At 43.7% G+C, this 23,794-nt stretch overlaps 1 protein-coding gene across 1 annotated transcript; it reads left to right on the plus strand.

Annotated features, from left to right (window-relative positions):
• Nucleotides 1-406: 406 nt before the first annotated feature.
• On the plus strand, nt 407-22,961 carry LOC115166165 (collagen alpha-3(IX) chain). The gene is made up of 32 exons (XM_029719909.1): nt 407-693; nt 2,099-2,167; nt 3,670-3,705; nt 3,808-3,879; nt 4,313-4,366; nt 8,510-8,545; nt 9,129-9,152; nt 9,360-9,413; nt 9,999-10,052; nt 10,477-10,518; nt 10,670-10,726; nt 10,977-11,030; nt 11,139-11,192; nt 11,387-11,440; nt 11,570-11,623; nt 11,768-11,821; nt 12,039-12,092; nt 12,213-12,266; nt 12,379-12,432; nt 12,686-12,730; nt 14,102-14,155; nt 14,283-14,336; nt 17,649-17,702; nt 17,805-17,876; nt 18,472-18,507; nt 18,960-19,004; nt 19,110-19,142; nt 20,481-20,627; nt 20,785-20,839; nt 20,976-21,158; nt 21,398-21,475; nt 21,714-22,961. Exons 1-32 carry the CDS (start codon nt 628-630, stop codon nt 21,896-21,898), a joined length of 2,037 nt encoding a protein of 678 aa, XP_029575769.1. The 5' UTR covers nt 407-627; the 3' UTR covers nt 21,899-22,961.
• Nucleotides 22,962-23,794: the final 833 nt, after the last annotated feature.

Here is a 23,794-nt window from a genome sequence, read left to right on the forward strand (position 1 = left end):
ATACTGTTAAAATGTCCCCTGGTGAATGTAGTCAAAGTAGGCTTGGTCCAGCCTGGGAATTTTACAAATTGTTGCAGGTTGGTGCAAGGGAAGCTTAGTTGTGGACCAATGAAGGGTCCTCCCAGAATTCTGATTTCACCTCCCATCCATTCCAAACCGACCCTACTGTAGCACTTGATGTAGATCTGAATGATTTGGATGGGTGAAATAGATATGGTGTATCTCCATCCATGTCATCTTTAAGCCAGTGGAGCTTTCACCATACTGCTTTCACCAACCTTATAACTTCAGGATTCGGATTGGGCAGTAGTGCCCCTATGGATTGGCAGGAAAGTTATAGCACCGCCCACTTTTACTGGCTCCGAAGTCGTGCACCTCTACCTCGCTCCCCCCTCCATCAGTTCCTCACCTCACAACTCCCCTCATCCCTCTCTAGAGTGCGATCTGCCCCCCTCGGCTGGAGGCTCAGGTTTATCTGGAATCAAGGTGAAAGCCATTCAGGAGCCGCGCGCTATAAGGTGAAGGAGCGGTCCTTCACGAAGCCGGGGGGAGAGCGAGCGATAAGGACTGGTAACGGGGTTTGACTTTTTCCGCGTCAATTCTGATTTGAGGGGCGAGCGGGAAGCCATGTCTATATTCTCAGCTCTCGGGCTGCTCTTGCTGTGCCAGCTTTTGGCATCATCTACAGCCCAGGTAAGCGATGGCTTTCATCCGCCACCTTGTGCTCGGGAATTGCTGTTTGTATAGCTTCTTTGTAAACTGCCTGAAGAATTTGTAGGCACTCAACTGGCCTGATGTTCTCATTTAGTTAATAGTTTATGCGTTCTGCTGTGGGTGTAAATGTGTCAGTCTAATCCTTCCATGATAATTAGGCTTCCTGCAAGGTGGTCATATATAGGCTATTTGTGTTCCATTTTGATATGAACCTTTGACCCAGTTTAATACATAGGTTATATTTCGATGGTTTCGAATTTTTCCTACGTGTTAGTGCCTTTCTTGTTTTATAAGGTTGTATGTAGCCTAGGTGTCGATTTGATTTCTGAATGGGTTATTGAAACAATGAGGTGATTTATTTATTTAATCATCCACAGGTGTCCGTGAAGGACTGGATGTCTTTTCAGTTACCTTTTTTAATTTACTTGCGAGTTTATGGAGTAGGGGTTATGGAGTAGAGGCTAAAGAATGCAGAGCCTGAAGATCAGTGGCCTGTTTACAATGACACCTTTGTTCATTCAGCCGTGCTCCTTGGAAGCTTTAGGAAACAGCTACGCTTATTAGTCCAGTCTGAAATTAAATAAACTATATTTTTCATTATATTATTACACTTAAATTATTAGTTTGTGGCCCTAGAAATGATTTGCACTACCTGTGCGTAATTGGGGTCATTTCTGCGCTCAAGAGCTCGGTTGTATACCGGTTATTTCATGCGCATAGCTTTGTCATCATATATTTTGTGATACATTTGATAGTTTTTTTCACAAATTCTTGGAACGGTATCATCGAAATGTATTGTACATTTCTTTCAGATTATTGTTTAGGAGATTCGAAGCAATATAATAAGCAATAAGGCCCGAGGGGGGGGGGTGTATATGGCCAATATACCACGGCAAAGCGCTGTTCTTTCACACGACGCAAAGCAGAGTGCCTGGACACGGCCCTTAGCCGTGGTATATTTGCCAGACCACAAACCCCGAGGTGCCTTATTGCTATTATAAACTGGTTACCAACGTAATTAGAGCAGTAAAAATAAATGTTTTGTCAAACCCGTAGTATATGGTCTGAGTTCATAACATAATATAACCAGAAGCCTACAAATGTGGCCACTTATTTTGCGTTCTGAATGATGACGCACGACCAGTTCACACTATTATTGGAAAACTTTCAACAACAAAGCATTTAGACTTTGTATATATCTTTTTTTTAGGTACAAGGTTTATCCTGTCTATTTTTTCATTGTTAATGCGCACATTCCTTCCATGCCCATTTGGACACAAAGCAGCTTGATTTTAGATCATTTATAAAGATGTATCACATGATAATACCTATCTGTCTTGCTTATATTTGTATTGATTTTTGACGTCTTGGTTTTGTGTCGTAGAGACCCGGCCCACGAGGAGCAGTCGGGCCGCCGGGACCCCCGGGACCCGCAGGGAAGGATGGTACTGACGTGAGTTAGCTAGCCCAGACACCGAAGTATGAGGGTCTCTCTCTCATTGGTTTTGAGACCACTGTAAGGTAGTGGAGTGTAGTAGAGCTGGGTTTTGCTATCCAATTACTGAATGAAGTTGTCAGCATGGCTGAGGCAATCAAGTAACTTGTTACTTTAGCACTAGCTTGTCAAACAAATGTTAACATTTACTTATGTAGACCTACATTAGGATTTATGCCAACTTTTTATAGGGAAGGTGTTGTCTTTAATCCTAATAATAATCAAAGTCATTTTTACATTTCTACAATGTTTAAGGGGAAAAATAAAAAAATATGAGTTTATTGAAGTTGTAGCCTACTGATTAACAACAACCAAACTGAAATCAAATGGATGGAAAATCCAAGTATGACTGATATTATATTTGTAATCACAGTTGTATCAATTTCCCATCATTGACGATAGTGGTGTTTTAGTATCGGTCTTGCAATCAAATTGTGGTCAAATGCTCTCTAGTTATCCAGTTTATAACAGATTGACTCCTCCCACTGAGAGTCTTAACCCTGCCTTACAGGTGTTTAGTCATCATTAAACACTCTGTACACAGGCCTTTTATTGGCCAGAGGGCACCCGATGACACATCAGAGCCAATCATGATAGAAATGGGAAAAACCAAAGGTCTGAACTTAAACCAGAAATCAAGTTCATACTTGTGCTATATGTTAGAAGGGAAATAGGATTATGTGCTCAAAAAAACAAAAAAACACTAAAGCCTATGGTCTCAAACCTTACAATAACTTGATATGTTAATCATAACAGAAATTCAATACATTTGATATTTTATGTCTATCAAACCTTTAGATGTTGGGGATTGAATAGTTGTGTTGCTTTAGTGGAGTAAAGTCAATTCACCACAGTTTGGAAGGCCAGCCAGCCATACAGAAGACCCATTCATTCATGCATTCCCCAACCCTACGAGAGCATCTAAAGTTACCCCTCACACCTCCTTCCTCGCCACCCTTCCCTCCCTTCTCCTACTCCCTGTCCAAACCAACCTGAGGCTTTCATCATATGACCATTCCGCTCAGTCTTTTAGCAATGTTTATTTTCCCCCATTGCCCACTGGGAGATTTAGGGCAGAGGGTAACTACAACCTCCTGTGTGTTAAAGCACTTCATACACACAGTCTGTCTATCACTGGTAGCCATTTAACATATAGCTTTAGATGCGTTTCATTTCAGTTTGTGTTTTGATTGACCTTTTATGAAAAAATGGCCAGAAGGACGTCCGTATTTCACAGCTTTCTGCTGAGATGGTATTATTCGTCTTTAAACACACATACACACACACTCACAGTAATTGAGTGGCATTTGTGACTGTGGACTTGTATTAACATATAACTTAATCACTTGTTATTTAAAGACATGATATGTCCAAAAATCTATCCAATTCCCAGACTGAAATCAAAGGCGTTTGAGATATGTGTCCTTTTGGAATCTTATGTTGTTTCTTTTGATTGACAGGGCAAAGATGGCCCTGCTGGACTTTCAGGGAAAGCTGTGAGTATAACAACAGAACATAAACTTTTACAACAACAGATCAACAATAGCATTTTGTAGGGTGTTTGATTGTTCTAACACAGACCTGTTCCAATGTTTTAGGGACCCAAGGGGAAAGCAGGGGCAGCAGGAGGACCAGGGAACCCAGGCCTGCCCGGCCTCCCAGGGGTGGACGTAAGTGACCCGTAGAAACTCACACACACACACACTGGTCTTGTTATTGATGCGTAAGAGATTGCCTGAATTGCTGTCGTAGATAACTCAGCATGCACCTATTAGATATGCAGTAGCTTGAGGCTATTGATACCAAACTGTACTCCTTGACGCTTGCTTAGACTGCTTCCCAGTATTCACTGTATCTCATCGTATAATTGACTGCCTGGAGTCGACTGATTTGGACGGAACAGCCTGCATACAGAACGAGTAACCTGTCCTCTATTCAGTGAACAACTTGCTCATAGCTACCTCTTGTTAGAGAACTTGAATGAATTATCCCATAAAATGTGTCTCCCATCTATTCAAACAGTTGAATAGAGTAATTTAGATGTAAGAAATAGCACAATATAATGTCTAATGATGTTTCAATGATGTTGTGATTCTTCCTCAGGGATTGACAGGTGCTGATGGGCCTGCAGGGAAGGACGGTCCTCCAGGGGAGTTGGTAAGTGAAGTGCCTATCGGTCCCCCAAGGTTCCTGCATGGCTGTTTGCCTCTGGATGTGCCTCATTAACTTTAACTTTAATGACATCTTTAACTAAAGACTGCCCCTTTGGCCTCATCAATCAGCCACTAAAACACACACATACACACAGATGCATTCACACACATACACGGGTGTGCGCGCACACACACACACAGTATGTACAGAGTGACAAAGGCATTAACGATTTGAGGTGCCTTAGTTAGCTCAATTTATGAAAACCCACCCAGAGAGCTGGTGTTGTGACCTTAGAATGACCTTAGGCTGAGGTAGGTGCCATCCAGTCCTCTGTGTATCATATCTGTGTGACCCTACAGATTAGAGAGAAAGGTGGTTCGTTACATTGAGCTCCTAGAGACTTTGGTGGGCTAAAACTGGTACCTACTCAGGCCTCTGTTTTCTCCCTGTCGGGACGGATTTGTCGAGCTGGCTCTGGCCCTTTGTGGGAATGTTTTTAATGAGGGATAGGGTGACACTGAGTCAGATTTATCTAGCGTTGACCGCTGCTTCCCTAATCCCGCCTGGAATGCGCACAGCTGCCCACCAATCCGGCCAAGACTATAGGAAGTAGAGGGATCTGCGGCTTGGATGCAGGAGGAAATAAGTACAGTTATCCTGTGAGGAAGATGAAGCGCTGAGAATATGAAGGATGGCATGAAAGCAGTACAGCGCAGGAGAACGTAATGGTTTTATCTAGCACCCCCAGAACTGGATATGAAGTGTTGGGAGTCATGCATTAAATGCGAGCTATGAAAGGATGTTAAAAGGGTCCTTGAAGGGAGTAAATGAAGGGAGTAAATGGGTCCGCTGTCAAAATGGAGGCAGCCCTCTGCAATTCAACTAATTAGTCACACTAATCAGGAAGTGAGTGTTTATTTCCTGGCTAACATCCATGCACTAATGGGATGAAGGTTGACAAGCTTGGACGTTCTCTCCCTCCCCCTGCTCACACTGAGGAAGGAATTTGGGCTGAAGCTGTTTTCAGAGCAAAACACAGTAGCTACATTTTCAGGAAGGAAATACCTTTCGCTGTCAAGACATATCGACCACCTCCCCAAAACAGTCACTAGATAACGAAGTTCACCGATGCTCTTCAACACACATAACCCGTCTTTACTGCTTAGACTAGAGGAAGATACTGTATGTTTTCACTATTAAAGGTGCTACACATAGGATTCTTTAGAATTTTTGCATTGTAATTTCAGAAAATGTCCATAGTATATCTGCAGTAATAGTGGAATGATTACTTACCCGCCAGTGTTGTGATTGGCTGTGATATTCGCCTATTGATTTCTCCCGCCGGAGCGGCATCTGTTGTCAAACTGGGAAAGCTGTTCTTACTTTGTGGCTGTGTTATCTAGTGGAAATCATTCTGTCATTTCCTGGTTGCTAAAATTCTACACCGTTCGCTCAATTTCAGTTTATGTGAAAAAACAAGCACTGAATAATGTAGAGAATAATTGCACCATCGAAGTCGCGGTGAATATATATTTTCAATAAGAAAAAATATAGGTTTTTTTACAACTTTTTGAAGCTGGTGGACCAAAACTGCTGTTTAAAAGCTGGTGTTAACTTTCACATTTTGGTCCACCAGCTTCAAATAGCTGTAAAATAAATCAAACAGAGAATTACTAGAGATACTGAGAATAACAGTAGAGGGATGAAATGTGAAAACAAACCACGACACATTCCCATACATCACAGGAGACATGGACGCGTGTGGCTCTGTGTGTGCATGTGTGATACGTGCTCATGTACAGGTGCGTGCGGGCGTAAGTGCTGTGTACTGTATACAGTGGGGGAAAAAAGTATTTGATCCCCTGCTGATTTTGTACGTTTGCCCACTTACAAAGAAATTATCAGTCTATAATTTTAATGGTAGGTTTATATGAACAGTGAGAGACAGAATAACAACAACAAAATCCAGAAAAACGCATGTCAAAAATGTTATAAATTGATTTGCATTTTAATGAGGGAAATAAGTATTTGACCCCTCTGCAAAACATGATTTAGTACTTGGTGGCAAAACACTTGTTGGCAATCACAGAGGTCAGACGTTTCTTGTAGTTGGCCACCAGGTTTGCACACATCTCAGGAGGGATTTTGTCCCACTCCTCTTTGCAGATCTTCTCCAAGGCATTAAGGTTTCGAGGCTGACGTTTGGCAACTCGAACCTTCAGCTCCCTCCACAGATTATCTATGGGATTAAGGTCTGGAGACTGGCTAGGCCACTTCAGGACCTTAATGTGCTTCTTCTTGAGCCACTCCTTTGTTGCCTTGGCCGTGTGTTTTGGGTCATTGTCATGCTGGAATACCCACCCACGACCCATTTTCAATGCCCTGGCTGAGGGAAGGAGGTTCTCACCCAAGATTTGACAGTACATGGCCCCGTCAAATGATGCGGTGAAGTTGTCCTGTCCCCTTAGCAGAAGAACACCCCCAAAGCATAATGTTTCCACCTCCATGTTTGACGGTGGAGATGGTGTTCTTGGGGTCATAGGCAGCATTTCTCCTCCTCCAAACACGGCGAGTTGAGCTGATGCCAAAGAGCTCCATTTTGGTCTCATCTGACCACAACACTTTCACCAGTTGTCCTCTGAATCATTCAGATGTTCATTGGCAAACTTCAGACGGGCATGTATATGTATTCTTGAGCAGGGGGACCTTGCGGGTGCTGCAGGATTTCAGTCCTTCACGGCGTAGTGTGTTACCAATTGTTTTCTTGGTGACTATGGTCCCAGCTGCCTTGAGATCATTGACAAGATCCTCCCGTGTAGTTCTGGGCTGATTCCTCACCGTTCTCATGATCATTGCAACTCCACGAGGTGAGATCTTGCATGGAGCCCCAGGCCGAGGGATATTGACAGTTATTTTGTGTTTCTTCCATTTGCGAATAATCGCACACCAAATGTTGTCACCTTCTCACCAAGCTGCTTGGTGATGGTCTTGTAGCCCATTCCAGCCTTGTGTAGGTCTACAATCTTGTCCCTGACATCCTTGGAGAGCTCTTTGGTCTTGGCCATGGTGGAGAGTTTGGAATCTGATTGATTGCTTCTGTGGACAGGTGTCTCTTATACAGGTAACAAGCTGTGGTTAGGAGCACTCCCTTTAAGAGTGTGCTCCTAATCTCAGCTCATTACCTGTATAAAAGACACCTGGGAGCCAGAAATCTTTCTGATTGAGAGGGGGTCAAATACTTATTTCCCTCATTAAAATACAAATCAATTTAGAACATTTTTGACATGCGTTTTTCTCGACATTTTTGTTGTTATTCTGTCTCTCACTGTTCAAATAAACCTAACATTAAAATTATAGACTGATAATTATTTTGTCAGTGGGCAAACATACAAAATCAGCAGGGGATCAAATACTTTTTTCCCCCACTGTATGTGCGTGCATTGAGTGCGTGCAACAGTGTCTGCGCATGTGCGTGTGTCTAACTGTGTGTGTGTGTGTGTGTGTGTTAGTGCAGGAGTCTAGTCTACACTCATCCAATATAAAGTCAGCTGGAACAGTGTGGAATGCAGTGTGGGTTGCCATGACACCACTGTGTTAAGTCTCATTGTGAGTCTTTTTCTCCCTCACACCACACAAACAGTCCAAACACAGCTGAGATGGAATGTTGGTGGGGTTGAGTGTGTGTGTGTGGGGTGTGGGGGGGGGGGGGTTGCAAGGCAAAGGAGGGGGGCAAGGGGAAAGAGAGAGGAAACAGGGAGGGAGGGGGGAGTGAAAGAGTGGACAGGAAAAGGGGCACAAGATAAGGAGAGGGGAGTGGGGGGGCATCTTTATTATACTCTTGTTATGGGTCATATCAGGTCACTGCAGCACTTTTCTGCATAGGAAAAGTGTATGCAGTTTACATTTGTATCATCTTTATAATAATGTAATCATTTCGATTGTTTCCCACCTATTTGGACCAATGCAGTTGCTCTAGTTTTGGCTCACTGACTCATGACTCGATGCTGACACGTCATCCCCTCCCAAAGTCCTCGAAACCCAGTTCTGGCACAAAAACATGCATATAATGTTTTTAACCTAGTTCCCACCTAGTTTCATTGTATCTGTTGAAGTTGTCTGAGGGTTTGTGTGTCTTTGTCACTACAGGGCGATGCTGGACCTCCCGGGCCAGGTGGACCTCCTGTAAGTACAAGTTCATTTTCACCTCTGTTACATGCCCAATAAGATATCAACGTAGCCTTTATCACCGGTCCATGTTCATAACCTCTATTACACCAGACTGATCACTAGAAATATAGATGCTGTTGATTACACACACTCACCTGTCAACAGCTAAATCCATAACTAGGGCCCAGAGTTTCCTGGTCGGGTCACATGGTCAAGAAAAATGCTGGGCCCTACCTATAAGACACATACAAATGTTCCCAGTTATAACATAACACAAACACACACAGCTGTCTGTCACAGTATACATACGGTGTACTGTCACACATCTTCAATTCCCCCTATACATTTGAACCATTATAAAATCAGCTTGTTATGACACGATGGCTCAAAGGTTGTCTTGTATGTATGTATGTATGTATGTATGTATGTATGTATGTATGTATGTATGTATGTATGTATGTATGTATGTATGTATGTATGTATGTATGTATGTATGTATGTATGTATGTATGTATGTATGTATGTATGTATGTATGTATGTATGTATGTATGTATGTATGTATGTATGTCTTAATATGCCTTTCCCTGTCTTCCGTAGGGCAGAGGGAGACCGGGAGCTCCAGTGAGTACAGATGATCAAAACCAGTTTTCACTTTGCTTTTATATGTGTGTGTGTGTGTGTGTGTGTGTGTGTGTGTGTGTGTGTGTGTAGATATTTTTGCATGTCTATATATGACTTCTTCTAGTTATAAATGTGTTTGTGTATGTCCGTGCCTGCTGCGTGTGTGTGTGTTTGTGCTCTCACCCAACCCATTTCTATTGTTTCCAGGGGCCACCAGGAGCCAATGGGCTTGCGGGCGGAATCGGGCCACAGGGACCAGCAGTGAGTGTTAAGACCAAATAATGAATTCATCCCGATTAAGAAAGATGTACAGACAGAAAACAGGGAAATATACACTTACACTTAATCACCTCTTTGACTGCCACTACTGGGTATCTAGTGGACTCCCTGGTAATTCATGACGAAGTAATCAAGTTTGCAAGTTTCATGTTTAACTACTGAATGACAAGTAAAATCTGCAGTACCAGATGCAGTATCACTCCAGGACCAACACTAGAGATCCCTGAGACAGACAAGACAGACAAGTCTCTCCAATCCAATCGTTTTCCCATAAACACCTTCATAAAAAGTTCTCATCTCTGGGGAGTGGAGTAGGGAAAGGCCCCTGGATAGAGAACTAAGACTGATTGGAGTGATTGTGATGAGGCATGATTTCAGTTGAGCTTCATATCAGAGATGCTGGTCAGAGGTTCAGCAATGGAGAGTCAGTTTTGATTTCCTTTATTTAAACATGATGAGGGTATGGGGCAATGTAAGTCTATGCAGTGATTTTGGAACAGTTTATATGCAAATTAATCACGTTGATTGATTGACTCTAACCTGTGTGTTCCTTTGCCTCTCTCCCAGGGCCCTGAGGGTCTTGCAGGATTGGCTGGGCCTCCCGGCCCTGACGGACCCCCAGTAAGTACAGAACATTATCTGTTGATTCTCCACCTTAGTGACATTGTTATTGCTGCCATCAGTCAGGGATGGATATGCGTGGTCACACAGATGTGGGGTGAAGAAATGCTTAAAGAAGAATTTTTAAAGAAATCTTTAAAGAAAGATGGAAATGTTACACGTTCATTTGGGCTCCCGAGTGGCGCAGCGCTCTAAGGCACTGCATCTCAGTGCTAGAGGCATCACTACAGACCCTGGTTCGATTCCAGGCTGTATCACAACCGGCCGTGATTGGGAGTCCCATAGGGTGGCACACAATTGGCCCGGCGTCGTCCGGGGTAGGCCGTCATTGTAAATAAGAATTGGTTCTTGCCTAGTTAAATGAAGGATAAATAAATAATGATATATCAATCTGAACTTCATTCTTCATTCTACCTCTCTTAAGGGTCTTCCTGGGGCTCTCCCTGATGGCAGTGGAGATCTGTTGGTAAGTGTGAGGATGTTTTTTCAGACCCAACACATTTAAGTACATCAACCCTGTACTGTGCTGCATTGCTATGCACACCATTGAACAGCAATGGGACATTATTTTTACTACATGCCTTTGCCTAATGCAGTGTTGTCTTTCCCCTTTATAGTGTCCTGCCATCTGCCCTCCTGGCCCCTCCGGCCCTCCAGGAATGCCTGGATTCAAGGTGGGTACAGGACATTGTTGCTTTACCTTACTGAGTGTGCCTTTTAAAGCTCTGAAATGTGTGCTTTTCAAATGACAGTTTCCCCCAGGAACATGACTGCTAAACTAACTGTTGTATCTCTCCCATTCTCATGATCTACCCTTCTTTGTCTTTCTTTATATCTCTCGCCATCCCTCTCTAAATATATTTCCCTTGCTTCTTCTGCATGTCTTTCCTTCCATCCCCTCTCTCTCTCTCTCTCTTCATTTAGGGTCACACAGGACACAAAGGAGATAAGGGAGAGCTCGGGAAAGACGGCGAGAAGGTGAGGTCAAGAATGAAACTCAGAGAGCAGAAACATTTACTAGTCTGAAGTGTTATATCCAGATGTGAAATACCTATTGTTAACTGTGTGTCCTGTTGTCTCTCCCAGGGTTATGCTGGCCCATCTGGTCCTCCAGGTATTCCCGGCACTGTGGGCCTGCAGGTGAGGGATGTCACCTAATGTGGCTCAAAACACAGACATTTTTATCTGTTGCCTGTTTGTTTAGATTGTCCGTTACTTTCTGCCTCGGGGCTGATGTGTGAATGCTATGCAGTGTTGATTGTTCTGATTGACTCTTATGATGGTTGTGATTGATTCTGATTGGTTCTTAACCATCCTGTGGTGTTGTTTCCCAGGGTCCTCGTGGTTTGAGGGGACTTCAGGGCCCGATGGGGGCAGTAGGAGACAGGGTGAGTACCATGCCTCTGATTGTCTTTGTTTGGAACTTACAGACCAGCACTTCAACAGGCTGCAGTGGAAACGCTGTCAGTTTCCCTGATTGTAATGCATCTACTGTCTCTCTCTCATTTTCTTTTTAGGGTTTACCTGGTTTCCGAGGCAAACCTGGTATTGCTGGCATCATTGGCAAGACAGTGAGTCTCTCCTTGTTTGTACTATCTGTTGAGTAGTGTATAACTCGTACCTCACTTCAGCACTGGTGTTTATGTCATTGTGTTAGGTGTCTGCCATCGGTCCCATTAATAAAAAGCTCTGTGTGTGTCATTTGACAATTCCAGGGTGATGTTGGAGAGAAAGGACCAGAGGGATTTAGAGGGCCAAAGGGCGAGATTGTGAGTAAATAATACACACATGTTGTACATTTTTGTATTGATATTTGCATGTCTGACTGAACATCCCATTTACAGGCAACTCTAATCTCTTATGAAATAGCAGACTAAACAGTCATGTGATGGTAAATGGTGTGAGTACAAGAGATTGTAAAGGATCTAATGTTGCGCTACAAACTGTTCAGGTAATGTAACATTGTTCCTTGTCATTTCTCAATAGGGCAAAATTGGTCCAAAGGGAGTTCCCGGGGGAGCAGGACCCAAAGGGGAGCCTGTAAGTCTTAAAATACAAATCTCTTAAAATACACATCCCTAATAAAATGTAAATCTCTCATGAAAACAGATATTGCAGATCTTGGACCCCTGACCAACAGAGTGTTTCTCTCCTCCACAGGGCATCCCTGGCAGAGACGGGAAAGATGGCACCCAGGGACTGGATGGCGAGAAGGTAAAGTGGCGCCCTTTTCTCCCAAAATGCTCTCTGCTCTGCTGACATTTCCCATGAGCCCCACGGTGGGTGTGGCTGATTTCATAGTGACAGTGTTTCTCTGCGTTGCCAGGGCGACGCCGGACGGAATGGGGTACCCGGTGAGAAAGGACCCAACGGCCTTCCTGTGAGTATCAAACCCAGTGTGTCTCCCTCCCAGTGCCCGTAGCTGCTGTGTAAAGTGGGCCATTATCTGTCCCACTGTATCCTACTAGGAGATGCCCTTAAACCTGCACACTCTGATTCTCTTACACACTCTAATGATCACTGAATCATATCTAACTCAGTCTCTCACAGTGTGTTTACTAGGCCCTTCCCATATAATCATAGTACTACAGTGGAAACTACCCCAGAGTCATGTTTGTATGTCTGTGTTTCAGGGTTTACAAGGAAAGGCTGGCGCAAAGGGAGCCACAGGAGGAGTTGTGAGTATGACAACAATGCATAACCAGGTCATGAAGACAGTGATTTCATAAAGACACGGATATGATGTATACAATGGGGCCATAAAGAGAAGGATATCATAGTTATTACCACCGCAGAGATCATATTAAGCTATGCAGTTCTCATATGTAATTCTATGGTCAAACCCCAAGTCGCTATTCACTATTTCCACACCGTGGGGGAAAAATTGGGGGAGTTCTCATAGACGGCCAGCAAAAAAAGCCTCCATTTACATGTTGCTTATGAGTGCATTTCCCACTACTTTTTGGTTCTAATTGGATTGTAGGGCTTGTATGAATGTCCTGCTTAATATAATGTTTGTGACATCATTGTAAATGAACTGCATTATACACAACTTAATTTCAACCAGTAAAATGGCTCTATGGCTACAGACTGTGTCAATAAGCAATAGCATTTTAGCTCACAACCGCTGCATCTAAAATAGGCATTTTGCAACTATCACAACCAAATGTAATTTTAGCGACTGTAAAAGCAATAATCAAAACAACATTGTAAGCATATGAGAACTCCAAAAAGTGTTTTTGTTTCGAAGTAAAAACGACGTAAATCTAGGCTATTTTCTTAGTGATGTCATAAAGCCATTGATGTCACAATGATATTATGCAATCAAAAGATGGAATCATACAGCTAATATTACAACTGATATCATAGACCCAGTTGGTATTAGATATAACGTCACAGCCCTGGCCGCCTGTGGGGAAAACACACCAGCTTTTCGGCATGTTTTTCTTTCTTTCTGTATAACAAAAAAATTGAAGTTGTCTCGTTTACAATAGGAGTCAAATGGAAAGAATGTTTGTTTTCCCCAATTTGTGGGCGTGGTCGAGGGGGATTCATTCTTATTACGTGAATACAGACTCAAAAGAAACAGCAAGTGGTGTCACATTCAGTGATGTCATAAATGTGTACTGTGATGTCACACATCCAGTGACGTCACAGATGGTATCATACAATCAGATAATAAACCATACAGACAGTGATGTCACCAATTATGTCATGTCAATTACAATCAAAGGTTCCCTGCTCAGACGTTGCATGCATCAACCAATGGTTGCGTGCCACTTCGTCAACTGTGTCGTCAGGAACCAGATTGCTATAACATATGGTGTGGTTAGCTAATACTTAAAATACCTATACAGGTGTTGTAAGATCTGGCAAAAATGTGCCCATTGGAACCATACAGACAGTAAAGTCACAAATGACATCACACTTTCAGAGGAAATACACACAGTGGTGCCACAAATGACATCATACAATTAGAGGAACCATTAAGCCAATGGCAGTGAAGTTAAGCCACCACATAACCCTTCTGTTAACCCTTTCCTTCCCAGGGCGACCCAGGAGAGATGGGAGAGGCAGGGCCGTCTGGAGAGCCAGGTATTCCTGTATGTATCTGATGGGCTTCTGGGGCAGTAGGGTATTTTGGGGGTGTCTGTGTTGTTTTGTTACATTGCAGTTGTGGTGTATCATCTCGTCTCACCTGCCGGCACCATCATCTGACTCCTCCCACAGGGCGACATCGGTATCCCAGGAGAGAGGGGCGAGGCAGGACCCAGAGGAGTGGCTGTAAGTAGTCTAGGTCAAAGTTTAATACTGTATCCATGGAAACGTGGCAGCATCCACCGGTTGAGATAGCAGTGGGTAGCCATGTACTCCACCGGTTGAGATAGCAGTTGGGAGCCATGTACTAAGGCGGTAGGTAGTTTACTGGTTAGAGTGTTGGGCCAGTAACAGAAAAGTCACTGGTTTGAATCCTGGAGCCGACAAGGTGAAAAATCAGTCAATGTGACCTTGAACAAGGCACTTAACCTTAATTTGTTGTAAAACAATACATTTCACTGCACCTATCTGGTGTGTGTGACAATAAAACATTTTTTAAATTTGTTTTATTACCAAGCAGAATAGTAGTCAACATAACAGAAGTGTTTTTCCTGACCGTTAGAAAGTATGGTTAAAACAGAGCGTGAAATTTCTGCCCTGCCAGAGTTTCCCCAGTTAACTGTAAGTGTTGTTATTGTGAAGTGGAAACTGCCGATGGAAGCAACATCAGCACAAGAACTGTTCGTCAGGAGCTTCATGAAATGGGTTTCCATGGCCGATCAGTCGCACACAAGCCTAAGATCACCATGCGCAATGCCAAGTGTCGTCTGGAGTTGTGTATCTGGAGCAGTTGTAACGCTGTCTCTGGAGTGATGAATCACGCTTCACTATCTGGTAGGCCGACGGATGAATCTGGGTTTGGCGGATGCCAGGAGATCACTACCTGCCTGAACGCATAGTGCCAACTGTAAAGTTTGGTGGAGGAGGAATAATGGTCTGGGGCTGTTTCTCAAGGTTCGGGCTAGGCCCCTTTAGTTCCTGTGAAGGGAAATCTTAACGCTACAGCATACAATGGCATTCTAGATGATTCTGTGCTTCCAACTTTGTGGCAAAAGTTTGGGGAAGGCCCTTTCCTGTTTCAGCATGACCATGCCCCCGTGCACAAGGCGAGGTCCATATAGAAATGGTTTGTTGAGATCAGTCTGGAAGAACTTGACTGGCCTGCACAGAGCCCTGACCTCAACCCCATCAAACACCTTTGAGATTAATTGGAACGCCGACTGCGAGCCAGGCCTAATCGAGAAATATCTGTGCCCGACCTCACTAATGCTCTTGTCGCTGAATGGAAGGAAGTCCCCGCAGCAATGTTCCAACATCAGGTGGAAACCTTCCCAGAAGAGCATGATTTTGGAATGAGATGTTTGACGAGCAGGTGTCCACATTCTTTTGGTCATGTAGTGTATTACCACATTACCTACTGATGAGTCTGCTGCTCTCTCATTCTCTCCCATTATGCTTAGAACGATTTCAACTGCCAACAATACTCAACTCTTTCCCTAAAGTTTGGGTGTGACATTCATTTTCAGTTCCAAGCTTCTTGCCCATAAAAGATAAGTCATAACTTCCTGGATTACTTGTATTGTTTTCATGTGGACATTAGCAAGTGAAACAAGATGGTGTTACACATTTTTTCCATCATCGTGTTGTTTGTTTGAATACTTCCCCTTGTTAGTTAAATGATAAAACACAATCGGTTGTGATTAACTAGGAGACTGTTGGATAGCAACATACAATATGAGTGAGAAAGGTACAGAGGAACAAAGATCATAACCAGGGGAGGTTAGAATTTTGGGGGCTGTTAAGAGATTCTGTTTCGAATCCTAGAGCTTTGAGAAGGACACTTAACCCTAATTTATCCTGTAAGTCACTCTGGATAAGACTAAAACGTAAATGTAAGCGGTAAAACAGATATGTATGAAAATACCCTCAAATAAAAGATGACATTCTGTACTATTGCCTCATATGAAAGATTTGATCTCAAATCCAAAATGCTGGAGTATAGAGCCAAATGTACATATTTTAGCTTCACTGTCCAAATAAATACGGAGGGGAGTGTATATTCACACTATATACACAGTTTATTAGGTACACCATCCCGTTCACTAAAATGCTTTGCTCCTACAGACAGTGAGTCACGTGGCCTGTGCTTGCTATATAATGCAGGCAGACAGGCATCGAGGCATTCACTTACTGTTCGATTGAACTTTTGAATGGGCAAAACGAGTGCATGGTATAATCGTCGGTGCCAGGCTCGCCGGTTACTGTATTTTAGAAAAGTCCGACCTCCTAGGCTTTTCACGCACAACAGTGTCTAGGGTCTACTGAGAATGGTGCGACAAACAAATAGCATCCAGTCAGCGACAGCTTTTTGATGAGAGGTCAAAGGAGAATGGCAAGAATTGTGCAAGCTAACAGGCGAGCCACAAACAGGCAAATAACAGCGCAGTACAACAGTGATGTGCAGAATGGTATCTCGGAACTCATCGGTCCTTGTCACGGATGGGCTATTACAGCAGACGACCACACCGGGTTCCACTCCTATCAGCTAAAAACAAGAAGAGTCTCCAGTGGGCATGCGATCACCAACACTGGATAGTAGAAAAAGTAGAAAAACATCGCCTGGTCCGACTAATCCCGGTTGCTGTCGCGTCATGCTGATGGCAGAGTCAGGATTTGGCGTAAACAGCATAAGTCCATGGCCCCATCCTGCCTGGTGTCAACGGTACAGGCTGTTGGCTGGGGTATAATGGTGTCGGGAATGTTTTCCCTTGGTTCTAATTGAGCGACGTTTCCGTGCCCTGACAAATTCAGGCTGTTCTGGAGGCAAAGCGGAGTACGACTTGGCACTGGAGGGGCGTACGTAATAAATTGTATATAGCTATATTCTCCTCCAGTTAGATGGAGGCAGTGGTGAAGACAGGAGTGTATAAAAGAGGTATGGATGAAAGAGGGTCAGAGACACAGAGGGGATTTTGCATTTGGTTCCCCATCAGAACCCTAGAGGGTGGGAATTCAGGATACAGCCAGGATATAAAAGTGATTATCATGCTCTACACCAGGGTTTCCCCAGACTGGGTCCTGGGCCCCTCCCCCTCCACGGCTGAACTTTTTGGTTTTAGCCCTAGCACTACACAGCTGATTCAAATAACCAACTCATCGTCAAGCTTTGATTATTTGAATCAACTGTGTAGTGCTAGGGCAAAAACCAAAACGTGCACCCAGGGTGGGCCCCAGGACCGAGTGTGGGAAACCCTGCGCTACATCAACAATGACTCTTGGGCCTCTTTCTTCAAGCGCAACTGCAATATCCTCCTCTTACCAAGTTATAAACAATCATGTCCTTCTTTATTGGAGTCTCTTAAAAAGGTAAGGTTTGAATAACAGATCATATTGGATGAGGGAAGGCAAAAGGTCAAAGGTCCGGATGAGATGTACTTCCTGTGTCTGCAGGCATGATGTACTTCTTGTTGTGCTAACATAATGTTGTATATTTCCCAGGGGGGCATCGGACCAGTGGGCAACATCGGGGTTCGGGGCGGCAAAGGCTTCCAGGTCAGTGGTATGATGGGATACATCCTTTCTGGACAATCCCTGAATGAAATTCTGTGTCATGTGTTGGAGGTCTTCTGATGGTGTCTATGTCATGTTCAACAGGGAATAAAGGGGGCTCTGGGGGACCCTGGCCTTCCCGGACCAACCGGAATCCGCGGCGGATTTGGTGAGAGGGTGAGTGTGACCCCGAACAGAACGCTTGCTGGCCAAGGACTGCAGAAGTGACCAACAGTGATGTTCACCCTGGGGATTTGAACATTTCACCATCGGTCTCCAAGCCCACGAATCGCTATTCACCACACAGATGTCCTTGTGGGAATAAACAAGGCCTTTTATTTCTAGCTACAGTATGCCTTTAAAGACAGATTACACCTATTAACCATCTGACCCAATATTGGACTGCACACAAACACGCACACACATAGTTCCTCCTGCTACACCCATTTAGATCCACCCATTTAGATCAGAGCAGTGTATGCTCATAACCTGGACAGTGTGGGCTTACTCACTCCAGCCCTAATGCTGTGTACTGTACTGTACCCAGGAGAGAGGTGAGAAAGAAGAGTCCTGTTCAGGAGCCGAGGGCAGAACAGAGCCTGGCTTTATCCAGCCTCCTGCGCTGCCCCCCCCCCCCCCCCCCCCCCCCACTCAACGCACACAGTCTGCCATCTATGGAGCCATGGGCTCTGCTACTGGTCTCCACAACCACTGGCTCTCTTTTATTCAACAGTCCTCTCTCTCTCTCTCTCTCATTCTGTTCCTCCTGCAGGGTCCAGTCGGAGCATCAGGCCCTAAAGGAGACGTGGTAAGTACACGTGTACTACACTTGTAGCTCCCTACAGTAGGGGTCAAAGGTCAAATTAAGTTGAGAATTATAATACCATAGAAACCCCGTTCCCACTGTCTTCATTCAGCATTCAGTGTGCTCATGGGGTTACCCTGCTTCTTGCCTAGTTAAATATATATATATTTTTTTAAATAAAGGGTTTAGAGAGAATCTTGCCATTGCCATTGATAATGGGAAAGGTTATAGAGGTGGGAATATGGTTTTATGTGCTCATTACGAAAGATGTTGCGGGGTTATATTTTACTTTTGTAGGCACATAACCAAAGATGGATGTGATATTTTCTATGGAAGCTTCCATGCACACCCAATTATTGTTATTCAAATTTTCACTCAGGTTTGAGAAGCAAAAGGAAAAATGATATCCACTAACTAAGTGGCATCAAAAAAGGCTTATTTTGTTTTCTGTTCAGGGTGTGGCAGGAGCTGATGGTTTGCCTGGGGAGAATGGAGAACCTGTAAGTTATCTTTCATATTTTAAGTTCAGTTAAATGAATATACATCCAATCAACATGAAAACATGTGTGTCATCCAATTTCTTTTGTCTTATTTGTCATTTTCAGGGTCCATTTGGTCCAGTTGGCCAAAAAGGAGAGGTGAGTAATCTCTTTATCTTCATCCAAACTGTGGAGTGAGTCCTTGTCAGTGTTGAATGTATGTTTGACAACCACAATATGTTTAGGGCCTAGATTCAATCAGATCAAGAGTTAACCGGTGATAGCAGACACCCGCATTGCGGATGTTTTGGTGGTGTCAGAGATGGAACTGTGTTGGAGCAGTCAAATCGGTGAGCAGCTGCTCGTTGTCACAAAGCCACACCCGCCCCACTCCAGGTAGAAGTTCAGAATGGGAAAGTGTAAGCTACATAGAAATAATTAACACTCGAATGGAAAAATTATTTTAAAAAATATTTATGATTTCTATTACCCAAATCGAGGTGTAGATTACATCTCATAATCCAGTGTTCGAACTTGTAAAGAAGGCTGTATGGGATTTCTGTTACTGCGACTTGTGGATTTGACAGCTCTAGCTAAAGTGGATCTGATTGAATAGAGCCCTAGGTCCAACTCCATTCATTGACACATATTTTACTGGCAGATTTGTCCCTCTAGATAACGACCACAACAGAGTTGAGATCACATTCACTAGGCGTACAGTCAAAAACCCTACTTAGTTGGGCTTACTAGACCAGTCTATCATTGACCCTTTTTCCACTATCTCACACATCTTTAGCGGCTCTTTCCCTTATTATGGTCTCTCTCCCCTCTCTATCTTTTCGCTCTGATGTGTTGCCAGAGATTTGGTGTTTGCACTAAGTGCTGGTGCCCAGGCCAGACTGCAACACACTAACTCATTGTACAGGATCCCAGCTCACATTCCAGGATTAGCTGGATTAATTAGCCTGCCGTACGATTGCTTAGCCCACTCTCTGCCATCCCCACTCTCTGCCATCCCCACAGGGGAGAAGGGAGTCATGCTAAGCTGCAGCACAGTTTACCTCACAATTAATGTAATTACAGCCAAGGCACTGATGTTGCTCGCTAACGCTAACTGCTGCTAGCTACAGCAACTCTCACACTTAGGATTTGTTGTGATCATTAAATGAATTATCAAATGAGACATATGTACACTCCCACACTGATGTTCTCAAGGAAGCACACAACTACGGTGCTTACTTTTCCAAAGCTCTTTGATAAGTCAGGTTGTTTCTTACTCTGTCATCTCAAATTAACTACTGAACCAGAAACAGTTGAGCTGTCTGATTCCCTCAGATCAAAATGTTGGAGAAGTTCTAAGTTTTGCCACAGAGTGCAATAGACCTACACTTTCTTCCATCACAACTGAACACCTCCACTGAATTTAACTCTGTTTGACATTTACTAAGTGAACACAAGAGCTGTATATTTGATTTAGTTTTTTTTGTGCGTTTACAGTCTGGGAAGCGTGGAGAGCTGGGACCCAAGGGCGTGGTGGGACCACAGGGAGAGCTCGGAGCCAGAGGGGTTCCTGGGAAACCAGGCCTCATGGGCTTTCAGGGTGAACAGGGTCTGTCCGGAATCGCGGGCAAGATTGGTGTTCCCGTGAGTAAACTCTTTGAGTAACTAGGGTTAATGCTGTACTTCGATCCATGTAAACTTGGCAAGTTGGTGTCCCTGCACCAAGAATGCCTCAGATCAACTGAACTGTCACTGACGACACCTGCTGAAATAAATGTGTCTTCTCTGCCTCTGTTTTCAGGGTAAACTGGCAAGCGAACAGCACATCAGAGAATTGTGTGGATCTATGATTGATGGTGAGGATTCTGGAGATCAAAAGGGTTGTAGGATGCAGTGTCCTTGTCTTTCTTTAAATGACCAAAAAGGGACATTAACTCCTTTTTGACAAAAATATGTTTGCAAATTTCTGTTCCTCTGTCCTGCCTCTCTCAGATCAGATTGCAAAGCTGGCTTCCAACCTCAGAAGACCCCTGTCCCCTGGCCAAGTGGGTCGCCCCGGCATTGCCGGACGTCCAGGGAAGCCAGGCGAGACTGGGTCTATCGGTCACCCCGGCTCCCGTGGACCTCCTGGCTACAGAGGACTGCCTGGAGACCTAGGAGACCCCGGTCCCAGAGGTAAGTAGCAGGAGATGCATAGGGCCATGCCGAGAAACATACAGCTCAAACCGCCTATGTGATCAGCACAGAGCAATGGACTAACAGATAGTAACTTTGCAGCACAAAACGTACTGTACGTCTCATATGAAGTGTACAGGTGTGACCATCTCTAGTATGTTAGGCATATTGCACAGTTATCATAGTAGTGCCAATAGATTGCCTTTTTTTTGTAACATTGTTTTCCGTCTCTTCCACAGGTGATCTTGGTGAACAGGGTGACAAGGGACCCATTGGAAAAGCCATCGAAGGGCGCATTGGAGACCAAGGAGATCAAGGTATGACAGTTTATACACCGTGCATTCACAGGGAGTGTGGTTTGGGCTAGAATGATACAAGTTAATGGGTAGTGAAGGGGAGTTGTATCAGTAGACTCTTTTTGCCACAAACCCCTTCTTTGTGGGACATCTGAGCCTCTATTTAAGAGTAACGCAGGTTTCCCCTGTGTGTTTGGATTAGTGTGTATTTGTTGGGAGACTTGGCTCATTCCCTGCACTCTTGTTTCTGTGCCCATAGGTATTCCAGGAGTATTTGGAATCGTCAAAGACGGGCGTGACGGATCCCCAGGAGATCCAGGAGAACCCGGAGAGGCAGGTAGGACAGGAAGGACCGGGCACTCGGGCTCCCCAGGAATCTGCGACACTACCGCCTGCCAGGGGGCAAATGTCCATGGGAAAACCTCCAATCCCAAGAACCATTAAACATTACTTCCCTCATTCCCGGAACTAGCCACCCCTGGGAGGAGAAAAGATGAGGAAGAGATGGAGGAGAGGAGAGAGACGAGTCACATAATGTCCTCTTTAAATGTATTTAAAACAAGACGGGAACAGTAACGACAGATTTATTTTGAGGAACTGAAGAACATCCCAAGAGTGTTAAAAGAAGGAAAACAGCAGTTTGGGAAAACAAAGAAATGAACTGAGACTAAAAATCTAGACTCCACCCATCCATGAAGTGGACAAAGCTGAGTAAACATTTGACAGGAGAGCTAGAAAACACCAGCATTGCTCCAAATACCATCAAAAGAGAAATTAAACAACTGAAAAACAACTTTTACTGGAAAAGTGCTTATGGGCCATTATTTTCAAAATCATTTATGTGTGTAAAACTATGTACTTATGTTCTTTCACTCCCTAAACATCTTGCGTCACATATCCCCCTATGGAAGATAAGTCTCCAAAACACTACAACCGTGATTGTCCTTGCAGTGAATATGTATGTGTCAAGGTCCTTTCTGCATAGACCGCGGGTGTTACCTCACAAGACCAGCTTACAAAATGTAAAATAGGAAGATATGTGCCAGTGAGCAAAGTGAAGACTGCCAAGGAGCTTTGTGTGTACCGCAACAGGCAATGAAGAAACCTAAGTGCCCAGATATTTTGTATATTGATGCAACCACAGTATCTTCCAACTCTTGATAGATTTTTTTTTTTTTTTTAAATCGGTTTGTAAAGTTTTTTTAAATTCATTTCACTTTTCATGATTACATGTTTGATTTTAAAATCTCCCCTTCCAATATGTTTTGAAAATAAATACAGTTGTGGATGCATCAGAAATTGTAATTGTAGAATAACACAATTTGTGTTCTTTATCTTTTTAATTTTGCAATGACCACATCCACTATATACCAGTGCTGTAACTATTAAATATACATGACTTTAAATACTATTTATTATTTGTGGGTGACTGTTGTATGTACAGTAAGATGCTACAGCACCATGTTGTAAGAAATAACAAATAAAGCCACTTTTCAGTAAAACATTACTCTTTTCTACATACAGTGCCTTGCAAAAGTATTCATCCCCCTTGGCATTTTTCCTATTTTGTTGCATTACGACCTGTAATTTAAATAGATTTTTATTTGGATTTCATGTCATGGTCATACACAAAATAGTCCAAATTGGTGAAATGAAAAAAATAACTTGTTTAAACAGAAAAGTGGTGTGTGCATATGTATTCACCCCCTTTGCTATGAAGCCCCTAAATAAGATCTGGTGCAAACAATTATCTTCAGAAGTCACGTAATTAGTTACATAAAGTCCACCTGTGTGCATTCTAAGTGTCACATGTTCTGTCACATGATCTCAGTATATCTACACCTGTTCTGAAAGGCCCCAGAGTCTGTAACACCGCTAAGCAAGGGGCACCATGAAGACCAAGGAGCTCTCCAAACAGGTCAGGGACAAAGTTCTGGAGAAGTACAGATCAGGGTTGGGTTATAAAAAAGTATCTGAAACTTTGAACATCCCACGGAGCACCATTAAATCCATTATTAAAAAATGTAAAGAATATGGCACCACAACAAACCTGCCAAGAGAAGGCTGCCCACCAAAACTCCAAGACCAGGCAAGGAGGGCATTAATCAGAGGCAACAAAGAGACCAAAGATAACCCTGAAGGAGCTGCAAAGCTCCACAGTGGAGATTGGAGTATCTGTCCATAGGACCACTTTAAGCCCTACACTCCACAGAGCTGGGCTTTACGGAAGAGTGGCCAGAAAAAAAGCCATTGCTTAAAGAAAGAAATAAGAAAACACGTTTGGTGTTCGCCAAAAGGCATGTGGGAGACTCCCCAAACATCTGGAAGAAGGTACTCTGG

This window comes from Salmo trutta, chromosome 28, assembly GCF_901001165.1.
Source record: "Salmo trutta chromosome 28, fSalTru1.1, whole genome shotgun sequence".
NCBI classification, from domain to species: Eukaryota; Metazoa; Chordata; class Actinopteri; order Salmoniformes; family Salmonidae; genus Salmo; species Salmo trutta.

What these genes read in the sequence shown, in the direction of transcription:
- LOC115166165 (XM_029719909.1), top strand. Translation starts at nt 628, where the DNA reads ATGTCTATATTCTCAGCTCTCGGGCTGCTCTTGCTGTGCCAGCTTTTG. An exon ending in CTGGCATCATTGGCAAGACA is followed by an intron (nt 11,624 to 11,767) that starts GTGAGTCTCTCC and finishes TGACAATTCCAG; the next exon opens with GGTGATGTTGGAGAGAAAGG. An exon ending in GAGGGCCAAAGGGCGAGATT is followed by an intron (nt 11,822 to 12,038) that starts GTGAGTAAATAA and finishes ATTTCTCAATAG; the next exon opens with GGCAAAATTGGTCCAAAGGG.